The sequence below is a fragment of the Falco punctatus genome, assembly GCF_963210335.1.
Source record: "Falco punctatus genome assembly, chromosome: 9".
NCBI lineage: Eukaryota > Metazoa > Chordata > Aves > Falconiformes > Falconidae > Falco > Falco punctatus.
The window spans coordinates 38,670,402-38,685,933 of record NC_137589.1 but is presented as its reverse complement, the minus strand read 5'-3'; the positions used below and the strand labels follow the sequence as shown (position 1 = coordinate 38,685,933).

Sequence of the window (15,532 nt, the reverse complement as noted above, 5' to 3'; positions counted from 1 at the left end):
CCCAGGGAATCTACTGATGCAAGAAAAAGTGTGGTCAGCCCTTGAGAAGGTAGAGAAAAGGTGAGCTATGGCGGGCAGTGTCCCTGCTGTGACCTGAACAAAGAGACTCCAGGAGCAAAATACGGAAAGGGATGGGACGCAAGGAAAAGGCCATGTAGTTGCCCCAGCAGCAAGTCCTCTGGCTGGTGCCCAGTGGTTTTTCATCTTTCCCCTCTTCAGTCTCTCTTGTAGCTGTGATAGAAGAATAAAATTGCCGTTTCCTGCATTCACACAGCACAACAGCGAGGCAGTCACCAGCTTGCTGCAAAGAAACGTCCCGTTGAACCACGTACGTAAGGAGCGGGCAAAGCCTATGTTTGTAGGAAGCCAAACCTGTGCCCACTACTATACAGCTCCTAGCCCACAAATCCAGTCAGTTGTTGGAGAATTAGGCCACAGTTATGTTGCCATGTAACCCCCACACCAGGTATATAGCTCTCCTGCTGCCGGACACCAGCAACAACGACCACATCAGCACCGCAGGAGCCTCGCTCACCCTCCTGGGCTTACAGGTGAGGGTACCGGACGGCAGCTCACCACGCTGCCAGCTCCTTGCAGCTGCTCTCCATTCCACCATTCTCGGGCAGGGCAAACTCACACCGCAAAACATCAGGCCCTCATCACCTGGCAACCACCACAGGGAATGCAGAAGTCAAATGCTGAGCTGGAAAACGTCTGCCAAGGGTTTAGTTATGTCAGCCAGAGACAGATCCTATGAGGCTGAGACTTCACACACACCTACTAACACTTCAGATGTTCTTCACAAGCATCACACCTTGGCTTAGCTGCCCCTTTTGGAGAGGGAAAGAGAAACAGGAGAGGAAGATGGGGCAGGTGGAGAGGGAAGGAAGTAGAAGAGAAAGGCTAAAATGAATTTTTTAAAAATCCATGGGAAAAATAAAAATCGAGCATGACACACCCGTGCCCAAAGCTAAGAAAGGAGAAACACTTCACAAGTTACTCTTTATTGCACTGCCTCTTCCTATACATCCCCTGTCCTAAGACTTTGGCCTTCCAAGAGCTTTGATTCCTGCACGTGCTTCCAGGCAGAAGAGATGACAGGCCGCTGTGGCTGTAAGACAGGAGCAGATCAACCTGAAAAATGAATCCCAAGCTATTTTGTGGCACAAACACAAACCAAACTTCTGGCAACACCTGGGTCCACCCTCCACACAGCATCAAGGCTCCCATACTTCTGCAGCAACAGCGCGATCCTAATGCAGAGTTCTACCTTCCAAACCTCTTCCAGTGAGAGGAGTACAGCCCACTGGGATAACAAGATAAAGTTAGCGTGAAAGAACCTATACAAAAATACTTTTTTTTTAAAGGCTTTATAACTGAGGCCAAACGGGAAAGAAAACACCCCAAAAACACCATCCAGGAAGCCACTGTTCTGGAAAAAAGTGGACAACAGCTTGTTCAGTGTGGCATGTTGCCTTACAAAGCACAATCCCACACCCACCCAAAGCACACAGCCTACCCTCCAGGCTGCACTGAACACCCATTCATCCATCACCCTCTTCCCCAGCCAACGGGCTGAAAAACACCAAGTGTGACATTTGCCAGTCCAGAATCACATCGCATTTTACTCCAGGACAGTCCTAAGGAAGTAAGAGGCAGATGCTCAGCCCTAAGGACTTTTCACAGCCCTTTCTCAGATGGAGGTAACCAACATACTGAGCTTCCCACGCACACTCGTGTCTCGTGGCCACCTAACTGACTGCCCTTCCCTGGGAAAGACCGGCCTGCCCTGCCCAGAGCCCCAGGCGGCACAGCCAACTCTCACCCCTCCGCCTGCCAGCCAACATCACTGTCACTGGGTAGGCTATGATCCTGGGAATTCACAGCAGCACAGCTCAAGTGAAAAGAGGCCGATTCACCTAAAAAGGTGCCAGGCCCTTCTTAAAATTTGTGTAACACGATTAGTTTTGGCACAGCAGTTGGCAGCGCTTCCTGAGCTGGACATGAGACAGACAGACAGGCACAAACAACACAGAAGGTGCAAGAGAAAGAAAACAGCCCAGTGATCATATCGCTAGGGACCCACATTTCTAGCCAGCTAACAGAAAATAAGTACCAACACATAGGCTGTCTCTGGTTATTTAGCTGCCTTCACTGCTTCCATGTTTTCTGAGGCCGACACCAGGTTTACATATCCCAGCTGCTTTAAAACAACATGCAGAGGGGATTTAAGAATTGCTGGCAGTGGGCAGAAAACAAGGGCAAGAAGGGCACAACCAACTCCAGCCCTGATGTTCCATAATGGCAGGGCTGGTGAGAAGTCAGTTCCTCGTACCAGACTTTCCGAGCAGTACTTTGGGATTACTCCTTTGTGTGTACACAGTTTTAAGCTGTCATTGAAGGAGGAAGAGGAGAAGTATCTTCCAGACAGTATTGCAGAAGCAAATTATTCTGCTTTCTCAGTACTATAATATGCCCGTTCCCACCTGCAACAGGGGAGAAATATTTTCTGTTCTTTTTCTGTGTAAAGGAGATAATGCCGTAACTCATTTTTGCACTTTAGTTAGTGTTCATATCTCAGTGTCAGAGACAAAGGCATCATCTAACTGGCTGTGTACGCCTCCTTACAATATGGCACTGGCCAATTTTCTCTTTGCTCCCTTGAGAGTGGATTTGACTACTTTTCTGGCAAATTCTATGGATGTCAAACATCTGGATGGATGAAAAAAGGAAAGGAACAGGACAGGGGAGGCAGTTACTGGGTATTTGGTCATGCTGGGATACATAAACGAGATCAGGACAAAAGGAAGTTTTGGATTATAAAGGCTCTGACAAACCTTTTCAGTAAGTATGCTAAAAAAAGAAGTGACCGGCAGCTCTGAGCTGCCCGGCGGTGCTGTGCCCACACATTTCATCTGAACAGTGGAGCCCCATCAGTCTCTGCCACATTTGGAGCGACTCCCAGTTTGTTCTACACTGCAGGGCTCCCATCAAGGATGACGGCACCAACACCAGGCAAAGCACCTGCTCCTCTTTTTGGCACCTCTGCAACAGAATGACAAAGCCCCATGTCCAGGCAAGGCACGCACCTGCTCTGCTGAGCCCAGGAGAACCTCTGCCTTTTTCGTTTCACACTCAGAGCAGACAAGGTCAAACTGCATTGCCAGCAGTTGATTTTCTGCGTAAAACGGGAACTGTACGACTGACCGGGGGCCAGACGACCACAGGGCCCTTTTAGTGAGGACATGGACCTTTCAGTGCACGATGATCCCCCCCTGCCACCCGCCCCCCTGCACAGACATGCTATGTAGGGTGATGAGCACAAGCCGAGCGTGCATGGCATGAGAATGGCGGACGCACGAATCGCAGGCAGCTTACGGGAGGTGCTCACCATCAAATGCACACTGGAGCTCGACTTCCTTTTCTGGACACACCATTGAGAGAGGGAAAGAGAAGGGAAGAGAGGAGATGAGAAGAAAAGCACAGAAACTATTCACATATTAGTGTGCCAGCAAGGGCCCCCCTGCCAATAATGCTCCCCTTGGGGCAGGTACAGGCAGCAGCAGAAATGCACAGACACGCCAGAAGGTGCAGAGAGATGTCACCGTTAAAGAACACGGCTACACACCAGGGGAAAGGGCAGGGCTGAAGACCCCCATCCACTCAAACACTGAGGTTAGAACATAGGTGCCCCACACACTGCTATAAGGAGAGGAGAAGAGAGAGGAATACATAGACACAAGATGTGGGATGCAAGGGGGTGCCTCTCTGTGCTCGCCCACCTCACAACACCGTGCAGCTTCCCCAGCCGCACTGAAGGGGCAGGTGGCAACCCCCCGTGTGTTCGCGTTTGGAGGAAGCAGAGGCGTGATTGCAACTGCACCCAGAGGGTAGGGAGGAGGGCACGACAGGAAGGGCATCCCCAAGGGCTAACAGAAGACGAGGGAACTTCTGTGCACAGCAGGAGGAAGAGAAAGGCTCCCTCAAACAGAATCTGGGGCTGACTGGAGAGGCAAGGTGCACCCACACTCAGACATAGAGGAAAGGCAAGAAAGACAGAGGCACTCAACAGCCAGAACACCTTGTGCTCTCAAATACTGGGAGGAGAACAAACAGGGGGCAATGCTCAGATACTACCTGACCTTCTTGGACTCTGCTGTTCTTCAAAGGCATCTTCTGTCATCTTCAAAGACACCTTCACACCAAAGACTGCACTCTCCAGTAAACCAGGCTCAGCATGCATTTCTCTGCTCTCACTACACCCTTAGTGCCATACTGTCCGGGCCGAGCCTGGCAGGCCTTTCAGCATGACAATGCTACCCTTTCCTCCCGCTGCCTCCACATACATATTCCACCTGCCCTTCTCCTTTGGTACTATCTAGGCTATTTCTCTGCTGTTTACTACAGAGCCTAGCCCGCAGAGTAGTGTAGGACAGCACGTCCCAGCCAAACCCCACGATGGCTTGGGCTCAGCTATGCAGGTCTGGACTCCTGCACTCCATGGCCCACCTCTGGGGCAGCCCTTGAACTCAGGACAGGCCATGGAGTTGTACCTCCCCATTCACACACTTACTGAGCCTTTGCAGCTTTCATCCTGAACGTTGCCTTCATTCCTGCTATCCCCACATCAGAGCTCAAGCACGCGTACAGACTGGCACGTCTTCAAGAGCAGAAATGCCCACGTTCCCCTCGCACCCAGAACCACATCCCTCATCACACCATACGTCCTGCAATCATACAGACACTGCCCAAACAGACTCAAGCTAGCAAAGCTTCTGCCTCATCTGACCTTTAATTCCAGCACGGACAGCCTCTGAACACTGATCTGTTCAGCATTTGGCTCGTGACTCTCCCACACCATGGAGGCACAACACAGGGCTTCCCACTCCCTGCTTACAAACCTGTGATTCCGCTCACCTTCACTTAGGACAACTTAGCTTCTCCACAGGCTTTTCCTCAAGCTAGAGCTAAAATAGGATGTGCTACCAGTGCATGTTGGTTAGATCACCAACAACCCAGAGGAATCCTTATGTCCAGTTAACAACAGGGCATTTTTAACTAGGAGAACTGGAAAGACACACCAGCCGAGAAACTGCTCCAAAACTGCAGTTCTTATTTTTAATGTAAACTGTAAGTTGCAGGAGACAGACAGGCTGTATGGATACTGCAGGGAAACTTATCTCTAAGGAGGGCAGTCTCATAAGTTCATAGAGATTTCCAATGAGTTACAGAAACGAGAAAAGGGACAGAAAATGTGGAGACACAAGCAAAAGGTTCAATATAAGAGTCAACCAAGCCACACAGAAAACAATCACCCTCCAATAGCAGAGGCACAAGTAACACTGGCACAGGAGGAAACAGAATCCTCTGCAGATCAGGATTTAATTAGAGTACCATCTAAATTTAAAACAGCATTGGTCTATTAACATGGCATGATGTATCATGGAAATCCCAGAAAGCACATTATTACTGGATACTATACTAACAGGGGGGAGAAAAGCTGGCTAGGCAGTATGAAAGGGGTGGGGAGTGAGGTCCGTCTGAAGACCAGAGCATGAAAGTACTATTACAGCTCAAGACAGGCTGGATAATGCCAACATGAGGCACCAGCAGCAAGTGGTAAAGCATCAAAACTTATTAGGTCAAAACATACACAAGGAAATTACTAAAACCAGATCAGTCTTCCAATCTCCCCCGTAACAGCTGCAGTAGAGCTGTCTGTGGCACCTCCCCAAGGTGACTAGCTGAACAAAACTTTTTATTCTTCTTGTAATGTGACTGCAACTTAGCACAGTAAGGAAGGTAACAGAAGTTTGTAAGATAGAGTTCTCTTTCCCTTCCATAACACAGCATAACACAGGCCATGCAGAGGTGCCCCAGGGAATGCAAAAAATTGTTAAAGGCAGACACAGAGCCTATGGTAAAGTACCTCACCAATCGCTTTAAGGATTTCCCTACATCTGAGTGACAAAACATCCTCCCAAAGCAGTATGGACAACATTTTCCTCTCAAACCCAGAGATGTATGTTTGTTAAAATTTTATTTCTGTGTGTGTAAGAAATTCAGGTGTTCATCTCAAAAGAGGAGCAGATTCTCTACAGTGAAACTTAAGGAAGATGCTTGCTTAAGGTAAAATAAAGAGAAGCCAACGGGTGACAGAAGACAACCTGAAGAATCACTGTCCCTTCAGCACAGAAGCAATGCTAGGGATGGCAAGTGCAAATCATTCTGAGCACCTGTAGAAAATACAACACGTGCTAGAAGATGCGATAGGAGGCACAGTGATTCCAGGCAAGGTCCCACTCAGAGTTCCGCATGCTTAACATGGCTATCTTTTTACAACAGCATTTTGCTTTTCCATCTTCTACATGTAGTTCTTGCCCAGTTTGATACTGACAGTATAATTACGTTAAAGTATCATGCTTGCTGCAACTCATACCCCTACAGAGAGTATAGTCATTTCAGGACTTAAGGTAGGAAAAAAAATGTTAAGCTCAAAGCAGATCAATGAAAGGCAGCCTGAACTAGCAGATTTGAGGTCCTATTTCTACTTCTGCTTTAGTCCTTTTGTGTGATGCTGAGCAAATCGTTTTGTCTTTGTCAATCCGTCTTCTCTCTTGCCCTTTGTCAGCTTGTCTATTTAAATTGTAAGCTAAGAGGCAGGGATTTTATGCTTAGGCGTTGCTACAGTGCTAAGCACGCTGGACCCTTGATCTCAGTTAGAGTTTCCAGGCATTACAACAATGCAGTGAAAAAAGTGAATGCATCAAAGATGGGTAGAATGTGTTACTGGATGTCAGCACTTGATCTGAAGCACTCCCCAAGCATCTTGCATAAAACAGTTCAGCATAAAACCGTGCTGTTCAGCTGAACTTGTGTTCTCCTCATTTAGCTTCACCAGAATGATCTTTAAACGGTATGGCTTTAAGATCATTAAAACTCCAGCTACAGAAACAGGAGCATTGACTCCTGTTGGTGACTGTGTGGATGTTACTTGACCCTCACCGATTTCCAGACCCTTGCAGATTTTTCTAATGATGCCCTGTTGGTTCACCTTGTGGCTGTGCCCTCTCTAAGGCACGCTTTCCCAGACTGCCTCCTCAGCAGTCGGGCCAGCTTACGGAGCATCCTGCCCTCCCCGCGTACTGGGCAAAGGGCAGGGCAAGTGTGTACCCACCAGGCATGAAATGTACACCCACCACAATATTCCTTACAGATGGCAGAAAAAATGGTAGTTGGTGCCTCTTTGCAGTTACATAAGGTGAAGGGCAGGTTTTACATTTAACCTTGTCACACCAAAAATTTGGATTTTTACTCTTTCAGCTACAATATTCTGCTTTTACTTGGAAAGAAACCAGTGTGCATGCAGCAGAGAGACAAGGTAGAAAATCAACAAATTTTGCACAGCACTGCAAGTAAATGCTGTTAAAATCTCCTGCAACCTAAAGCATCCTTCACAAGTTACTATTTACACAGAGTGTTACACTGGGCCTGAAAAACATTATTGATACTATTTTGTATCCCCTAATCACAAACCAAAGTGCTCAGAAAAAAACCCCAAACAACCTCAAAGCAAAGAAGAAACTAACGAAAAGCTTATAGATGAACTAATTTTTAAGTACCTACAATTACATACTAAACTAAAAATAGCACTTTTGTTCATTAACAGATTCTGATTATTAAGATGGATCTGACAGGCCCTGCTAGAATTGGAAACACATCCTCTCACACCAGTAGGAAGGGGAACTCCCCTTTGGGGAAAAAAGGGAACATGACTAGTTTAAAGTGCTGCCCAGAGACAAAAAAAAAAAAGTAATCAACAGTAGGACTTGTAACACTAACTACAGGGAGCCCAGACCCTGACAAGGTCAGAGAAAGGACATTCAGCATAAAGTGTCCTTAATCTTCACCCAGGTGTCTGCCCCAGCCCATTCCTTAACCCCTCCCTCACCTGGCACTGGACGGCAAGTCCGGATGACAGGCAGAAAGGGGAACAAGAAAGCGAGTAGATTTGACATGACAACTATCTAAAGTAAAATTTAAAATTGCAGCTGCGCAATGTTGCTCATACATTTAGAATCTTAAAGAAAATAATACCTGGGACCTACAGTGGTGGCCAGAAGATATGTGGTATGTTACATGGCTCTGCAATTCGTCACCCAGTATCTTCTAGCCTCACTTTCTGGATTTGAAAGCAGAAAAGCATGTTCCTTGGGGATAAAACCTGGGCCTTCCTTGTTGCTACTCCATCAGCTTGGATCCAAATTCTGCCTGAAGAAAGTGAGTGCAGCGCTACCAAAGGTTTGGTGAGCAGGGACAATTTAAGATTCAAGGCAGTTTAAATCATTCATTATTTAAGATAATGGAAAAGTTCTCAAGTGCCAAGCTGATGAAATATCTACCAATTAGCAGAATTAGTACTTGAAATAGAAGCAGCAGTGCAAAATGAAAACCAGGAATGCTTCAAATAGATTTTGGAAAGGAATTTGCTAGAGGAGAGGGTCACACACATGGAAATTCATCAAAATAACCATTAATCAAAATACCAGCACGGACACACCTACGTTGGAATAAAACCCATGTCCTTCCTGTCCTCCCCTCCTGATTTAAGCTTCCTCCCACCCCTTCCAAAATGGTCTGATGCAAGTAAAACACTCGCATCCCCATTGCTTTAGCGCGTCAGGCTTCCTTCAGCAAAGGATTAAAGCCAGTTCCTAAAGAAACAAAATTTGTGGGGTTTTTTCTTACATATCAGCTCGGCACGACTCACCTAGATGCTCGTATCACCACATATGGTTAATATATCATTCCTCTCTCATTTATGCTAAATCAGCAACAACGTGCTGCATCTTGCATCAGATATTCACCAACACACATTCTCATGGAGTTCTCAGGAATAAAGCCTAAGAAAGATGTATAGACCTCACTCAAACTTGCCTAATACTATGTAATAGGAATTCTACTGTATTTATCAAATAATGCAGGATTCTCGCACAGGCAGCTCTGAATACCAGCCAAAAGAATGGGAAAGTTACCTTGAACAGAAAGTAAATTAAGACAAACTGTTGATGTTTTTTTCTTGATGGGCTTAAAGCCATTATTTTTTGCTCAAGCATTATCATCAGATAGTGGAAGAAATACTCTTTCCATTCTGATCTGCTGTGCAGATATATGTGGCAATACACATGGAGCATGGTCACCCTGGGCCAGATAAAGCCAGCGAAGAGACTGAAACATATCTCCACAAGGAACTAATTTCCAAGAAGGTTTTAAGAAACCCCAACCACCAAACAAACCAGGAGTCTCTATACCTGGGAACATGAGAAAAAGCCTAACCATGTGGCATGTGGTCAGCAGCAAGCCACAGTTAAAAATACAGCATGCAATGCTTGTTCTAAACCTACAATTGATGTAAAATTATTGATATAGAAAGCAGGAGCGAAAAGGATACCACAAAGCTGAAAATCCATTTGGTGTTCAAGTCATGGTATCTGTGTTTTGCACTATGGCAATGGGCAGAAAATCATAGTCTGCTGCAAGTAATACAAGACCAGATGCTCTCAACCAGTCATGGACACAAGTTACTTGTCAGAACTATCTAGGATGAGAAAAATCAGAGGGGCTAAAACTACAAGTTTCCTGCGTAAGGAACAATCCATGAAAAGCAGGTCGGTCACAACGGTGGGGCCATCAACCAGTGACCAGCACAGAGACGGCTGCGCAGCAGCCACGTGTGCCAGTGCTGCTCCACCAAGCAAATAGTGGTAAAAGGCTACACTTCCATGGGGTGACTAACGGGAAGCAGCCACCGTATACGTAGACAGTAGGGGTAGAGAAGGAGATAAGCATGTAACCACAAATATGCTACAACAGAAGTCTTAAGGATGTACTACAAATACAGAAGACCACTACCTGTTCTCCACCTTGTCCAAACTTAGCAATGGGGGGAAGCAACCTGTACTTTTAAAAGTCTGTGTTATGGAGCAAGAGGGTTACTCAAAACACCAGCTTTAAGAAGAAACAGATACGTTTTAAAAACAATAATAATATCTCTCTCTTATTATATATCTTTCTGAGTTTTAAAGCTTATAGAAATGAGGACTCAAAAGCCACACCTGAAGACAGATGCTGCTTCAGGAAAATGGGAAGCTTAAAGCACTCTTCTGAGGACCCTCAGCCCAGACTGAAAGTGTGTGACACCCCTTGTGGACACAGCTCGGGCTCATGCTGCAGAGCAAGACTGCTCTGACACTCAGGGCCAAGGAAGTTGCATGCCGAGCCTTGACTGCAGGCCTCCAGCATCACGCAGAAGAGGTTCCAGAGGACAAACTCATTAACCATGTACAGAGAATGCTATGCTGTCCCATCTACCTTCCCCTATATCACAAGTATTCAGTTAAATATATCAGGAACAACATATACAGCAAAGAGTTGAAGAATACTTAAAATCAGCTAGAGAAGCAAATCCAGCTTTACCCTCTTCACCGTGTTCTCAATGAACCAAGCACCACAAGCTTTCTATGGAGCTGGAAGTCTTTAATATACAGGTCTCCTACCTGTACTACACGGCCAGGAAGCTGTGCCTCAAAACCTGCGTACACTTCATCTGTCCATTTCTGGAAGATTTTTATCCAAGCTGTAGCACTCCCTGAGAGGTTGCTGGAAACCAAGAGTCCCGAGAAGAAAGCCGTTTTTTTCTAGGTAGGTGACAAAATCTAGGTAGGCATGTTGTTATCTGCTGCTTTTCCAGTTGCTTCTCCTCTGCCACATTGGGATTTTGAAGCAAGTATCTCTTGGTTCTCAGTTCACAACATCTGGGATCGTCCGCTCTTATTCTGCTGGGATTTTACTGTAATGTTTTCCACAGCAATCGATGCGACAACTCAAACACGCTTGCTGTGTTAGTCTGCATGTGTTCAAGGCATGTCTGTACAAGAGGCAGGCATGTGCAAAGGTGCAAAAGCTCACCCTTGCAGGCACACTTCAAATATAAGAATGAATCCTAGGGCAGTGGAAGAGCAGTGCCACATAGAATTTTTGTCAAAAAAACCCAAAGACTTGGGTGTCATTAGGGCAGAACTGCAGGAACGGAGGTTTTACTAGAGCAGTCCCCAAAATAAACACGACTCCTCTGAAAACACCTCTTTTCCCAGCAGACTGCCTGTATTTTGAGCCTTCTGGAAACAGCCTTATGACAATGGGAAAGGGCTAAGAAAGCAGGAGAGAACAAGTGTGCTGGCCCTGCAGTGTGCCTGTCAGCGCCCAGCATGGGAGAACAAAGACGGTCTGCAATGCAAAACCAGATGAGCTATCCTGCCTAATAGCTGTGGCAAAAGATTTGGACTTCAAATGGAAATGCAAGCAAATAAAACAAACCCTACTTTCCCAGATGGGGAGCAGTTATCCTTTGGAACAGCTAGGGGAAGACAGTGCTGTAGCCCATAGGTATCTCTCCTCCAGTACCAGATGGCAAAGGGGTCCTACCTGCAACACCACCCCGCCTTGGGGATGGCCTGCCTGACCTCCAGAGCTAAAGGATGACCACACACACAAAGACTGAAGTGGAAGTGGGGAAAAATAATTTCCCTCAGAAAGGAACAGGAGAGTGCTGGTCCCTCAGGGGTGTGGACCAAACTAACACAAGACTTCGCTTCCATTCTGTCCCAACATGAACATCTGGAGGCTCCTCCTTCCCCACCCCTCTTCCCAGCTCAACCTTCAGCATCTGCCCAAGGAGGGAGACAAAGAGATTCCCATGGGGGCTGCCAGGTATCAGCAGTCACTGACAACCGCTCTGTGCAATTCCAGTACTCAGAAGCATTCTGCACTAAACCGAACAGACTAGGCAGAGGTATGTGTCACACATGAGCAAGTCCTTGGTCTTTCTAATCCACAGCATTGACCAGTGCTCCATACTTCAGAGGAAGGGGAAAATGAAATCTTGCTGGTACAATAGTGCACTTAGCTGGTTGTGTGATGTAGAAGGTGCATGTAAGGAACATCTAAGATCCCACCCAGGGCCCCATAATGATACACTGAACATAACAATCTCAGCTGCAAGACAGGGCTGTGGTTTTACCCTGGAAGGGGACAGGCACCAGAGAAAGCGGCTGCCTTCTGTTCAGGTGGTGGGAGAGAGAGTGAAATGGGAAAGCAAGAACTTACCTTCACTCCATCTGACTTCTTGTTCAGCAGGCTTTTGGCAGCTACGGAAAGAAGCAGAAGTAGGTCAGATTTTGGTTTCAAGACTATTTATTCTCTCTCTCTCTCTCTCCCCCCCCGCCCCCACCCCCACTTCCCTTAAAAATGGATGGGACTTCAGAAGGACAACCGCCCTGCTAATTCCTCTCTGGAAGGAAGAGACCTGGTAAACAAGCTGAGTCACTCATCAGATTCATCCTGATAGCAGAGGGTCACCTGTCCTATTTACTGTTCACTTACTTAGGCAAAAATACTCCCATTTTCACCATCTCAGGAAGACCAAGTCTGAAATGTGACTTTAGAGCTCCTCTATTTCAAATGTCCACTCACACACTGTGACTCCATCCAGAAGTGCCAGCAGTTACAGGAGGAAAAGCTAAAGGAATCTGCCAGATACCCTTGCAACAGGATAAAGGCTTTACCCTCAAGTGCAGCCATTCACATCGCAGACTTTGCTTATAAAGGGGGCACTGATAATGCAGAGGCCTCCTCATTGCTGCTATTCACCGTTCCTCTGGGGAAACACCTGGACAGCTGAAAGGAAGAGACTGGAAAAGTGCAAAAGGCAGCATCCGACAATCATTTTTTTAAAAAGAGAGAGTGAGAAGAGAGACAGAAATGAGGCTGAATTTCCCCACTGAAAGATAAAGATGCTCTGCTGTGCTCAACTTGAACAACTGGCACTAGCAAGGGAAGCGGGAGCATGATAATGCTAGATTGGGAGCCCACAACAACTGCCTGGTGGAAGGCACGCTTGGGACTGCGACGGAGCAGCTCCATCTATTACTGGGATCTGGTATGTTGAGAATGAATATCAACAAGCAAGACCCCAGCTACAGCCTTAACAGATACAAACTAACTACAGCTGAATACATTCTTCATGAGCAGGCAAGTTGTTTCAATCGCTGCAAACAGTGTTAGAGACCTGCTGGACTAACACGCTGATATGCCGCTCCTAAGCAGCTGCTGGGAAACATGGGTTTGGGTACCTGACCTGAATTTTAGGTCCAGCAAAGATGAGGCCTAGAGAAAAAGCAAATCCTAAGAGAACGCTCACGTGGCTGTTGAAATGCTTCGCTCCCAAAGACGTGCCGACCAACTCACGCACAAAGTGCTCGGTCTGTCTCTAGAAGCAGCAACGTCAGGCAAAGATATTTTTGTAATATCCAAGAAAGTTCAAGTTTCATGTCAAAAGCATTTTCCACCCTGCCTTCTTTACCACATGACCCTACAGATACAGATTAACTAGACAAAATTAGCTAGTGCAAATGACTGCAGCATCTCCTCACAACAAAGAGGTGTATTCCCATTTAAATTTATTACTTAATCTCTGAATTGGTCTTCCTAATGCGAGTATAAAGCTAGATCAGGGTTTTGTCTTCATTCTTGCTCTCAGAAACCATCCAAGAACACAGGAAGAACCCTACGCAGAGTTTTTCTGAATATGACATGTTAAACAAATCACAGTGCCCCAACATGCACACGTGAAGGTGGGCAAAGTGACCCAAGCAACTCATCTGCCCTGCAACAGTTTCTTTGCTGACCAGACATTTACTACAGCATTGCAAAACTCAGTCTAACAGATAAGTTCTTGCCACTTTCGCGGCATGGCGAGGAGCAGCGTGATTCCACATGCAAGTGAGAAGAACAAGGCAACCATGGGGTCAAAAGGAGTCCAGCATTTATACCACACATACACCAAGGCATCTCACGCAACAACTGCTGAAAACAAGAAACTATAACAGCCTCACGACACTTGAGGAGGAGTAAGGGGTTCTGCAATTTAATTTTCACAAATGGGACATCCTTGAAGTAAAGAGAAAAACCATGAGAGAAAGGCAACAGTACCACCATATGTCCCGAGAATGACCCAGAAACAAGCTGGGAAGCACCATTTTTCACACTTTCTGCAGTTCCCTCAGAACCACACATTATTTAGCTTTATGGACAGAAAACAGCTAAAATCACGTCCCATGGTGCTAAAGCAAATTCAGCTGAGACTCACTCTGTGCAGCCCAGCCCAGCTGACCCAGTGTCCCCAGCGCAGCCTGCCCATCTGGCCCCCCTCCCTGCTTGCACCCCTGCACCGCACGCTTCTCCTGCCAGCCTGCCAGCATCCTAGCGCCGCAGAGGGAAACTCGCTCTGTGCTGTATTTAGTGCATGCATCATCCCGGGGTTCGCAAGGACAACTGGAGAGCCCATGAAACGTGTTCACATGCAAAGATGACTGCCGACACCTCAAACAAAAGGGAGGCATGCAGATCCACCCACAGATCAACCTGAACATGTTATGAAACTGAAATTAAACGGGATGCAGGTGGAAATTCTGCAGCAACCAACAGACAAGACTTCCCTTAAGAATCATCATCATATGAGAAGACAGGCAGCACCATCCAACATGGAGCTCAGCAAAGAGACAGCAGGAGGGGGGAAATCCAAGGACACACAAAAGCAGATCCTTTACTGTTCAAGAAATGGCCTTGTACTCATGCTCTGCGGTTTTCCAGCCATGAGACAGTAGTATTCATTTTCACCATCCTTCCCACTTCCTCTACGTATTAAAGGGATTAAATTCCCTCTTCTCAATGCAGTTAAGAGTTCCTCGATAATGAAGCAATACAAAGGCAAATGCTGCTAACTCAGTAACTTAAAAGAACAGTTCTGTTCCTGGATTAGGAAGACACCCTCCAATTAATCTGAAGAGAGATACGAAAGGGCTCTCCTGCACACACCTCATATACCACTCCCTCTTCCCACATTTCTGTTTTGGCTTCCATAGGAAACAGCCTGGGCTCTGGACCACACTCCTGGCAGAAACACAAATCCCTAATGCTGAACTCATCAGCAATAAACACTAGACACTCTGGATGTACCAGAGCCAGGGAGAGGCGGTGGAGGAGGCAATTTCCAAGAGGAACTGAAATATCCACTCCAAACACAGCCATGGATAATGCCTCCCGCCCTGCCAGCCCCACTTCTCCCCTTCCAGAGTGAGCAGCCCTCCGCCCAGCCTGCCCTGGGCTTGCCCTCTCCTGGCTCTCCAACCTCAGTAATGTATCTCGACTCGGTTAAGCTTCCAGAGAGGATCTTTTGCAATGCAGGGGTAACACTCAGGTTGCTTTTACTAAGCCTGATTAACTGATGATGCTAGTCCAACAGACAAGCCAAGGTCTGGCTTCTAAACACAAGCATTTACACCATGAAGAATTTTGGACTTTGCTGAGACTTGATTATTAAAATAAAAACCTTAATCGTACCAATCCAGAATTACCAATGACATAGAGTTGTGGCTTGTCATCCTCATATTCTCAGCTCAAAGAAAAACAGATT

At 46.6% G+C, this 15,532-nt stretch overlaps 1 protein-coding gene across 2 annotated transcripts in view; it reads right to left on the bottom strand.

The window, feature by feature from the left end:
• The window catches only part of CAMK2G (calcium/calmodulin dependent protein kinase II gamma), a 164,893-nt gene that overhangs the window by 17,018 nt on the left and 132,343 nt on the right, over nucleotides 1-15,532 (bottom strand). The window contains exons 12-13 of one of the 2 annotated variants that reach the window (XM_080401228.1): nucleotides 12,166-12,206; nucleotides 3,392-3,424 (exon numbers count right to left, since the gene is read on the bottom strand). In XM_080401228.1, the coding sequence (XP_080257354.1) occupies nucleotides 3,392-3,424; nucleotides 12,166-12,206 (74 nt within the window). The remainder of the gene's footprint in view (nucleotides 1-3,391; nucleotides 3,425-12,165; nucleotides 12,207-15,532) is intronic. The other variant, XM_080401229.1, reaches the window with a different exon arrangement.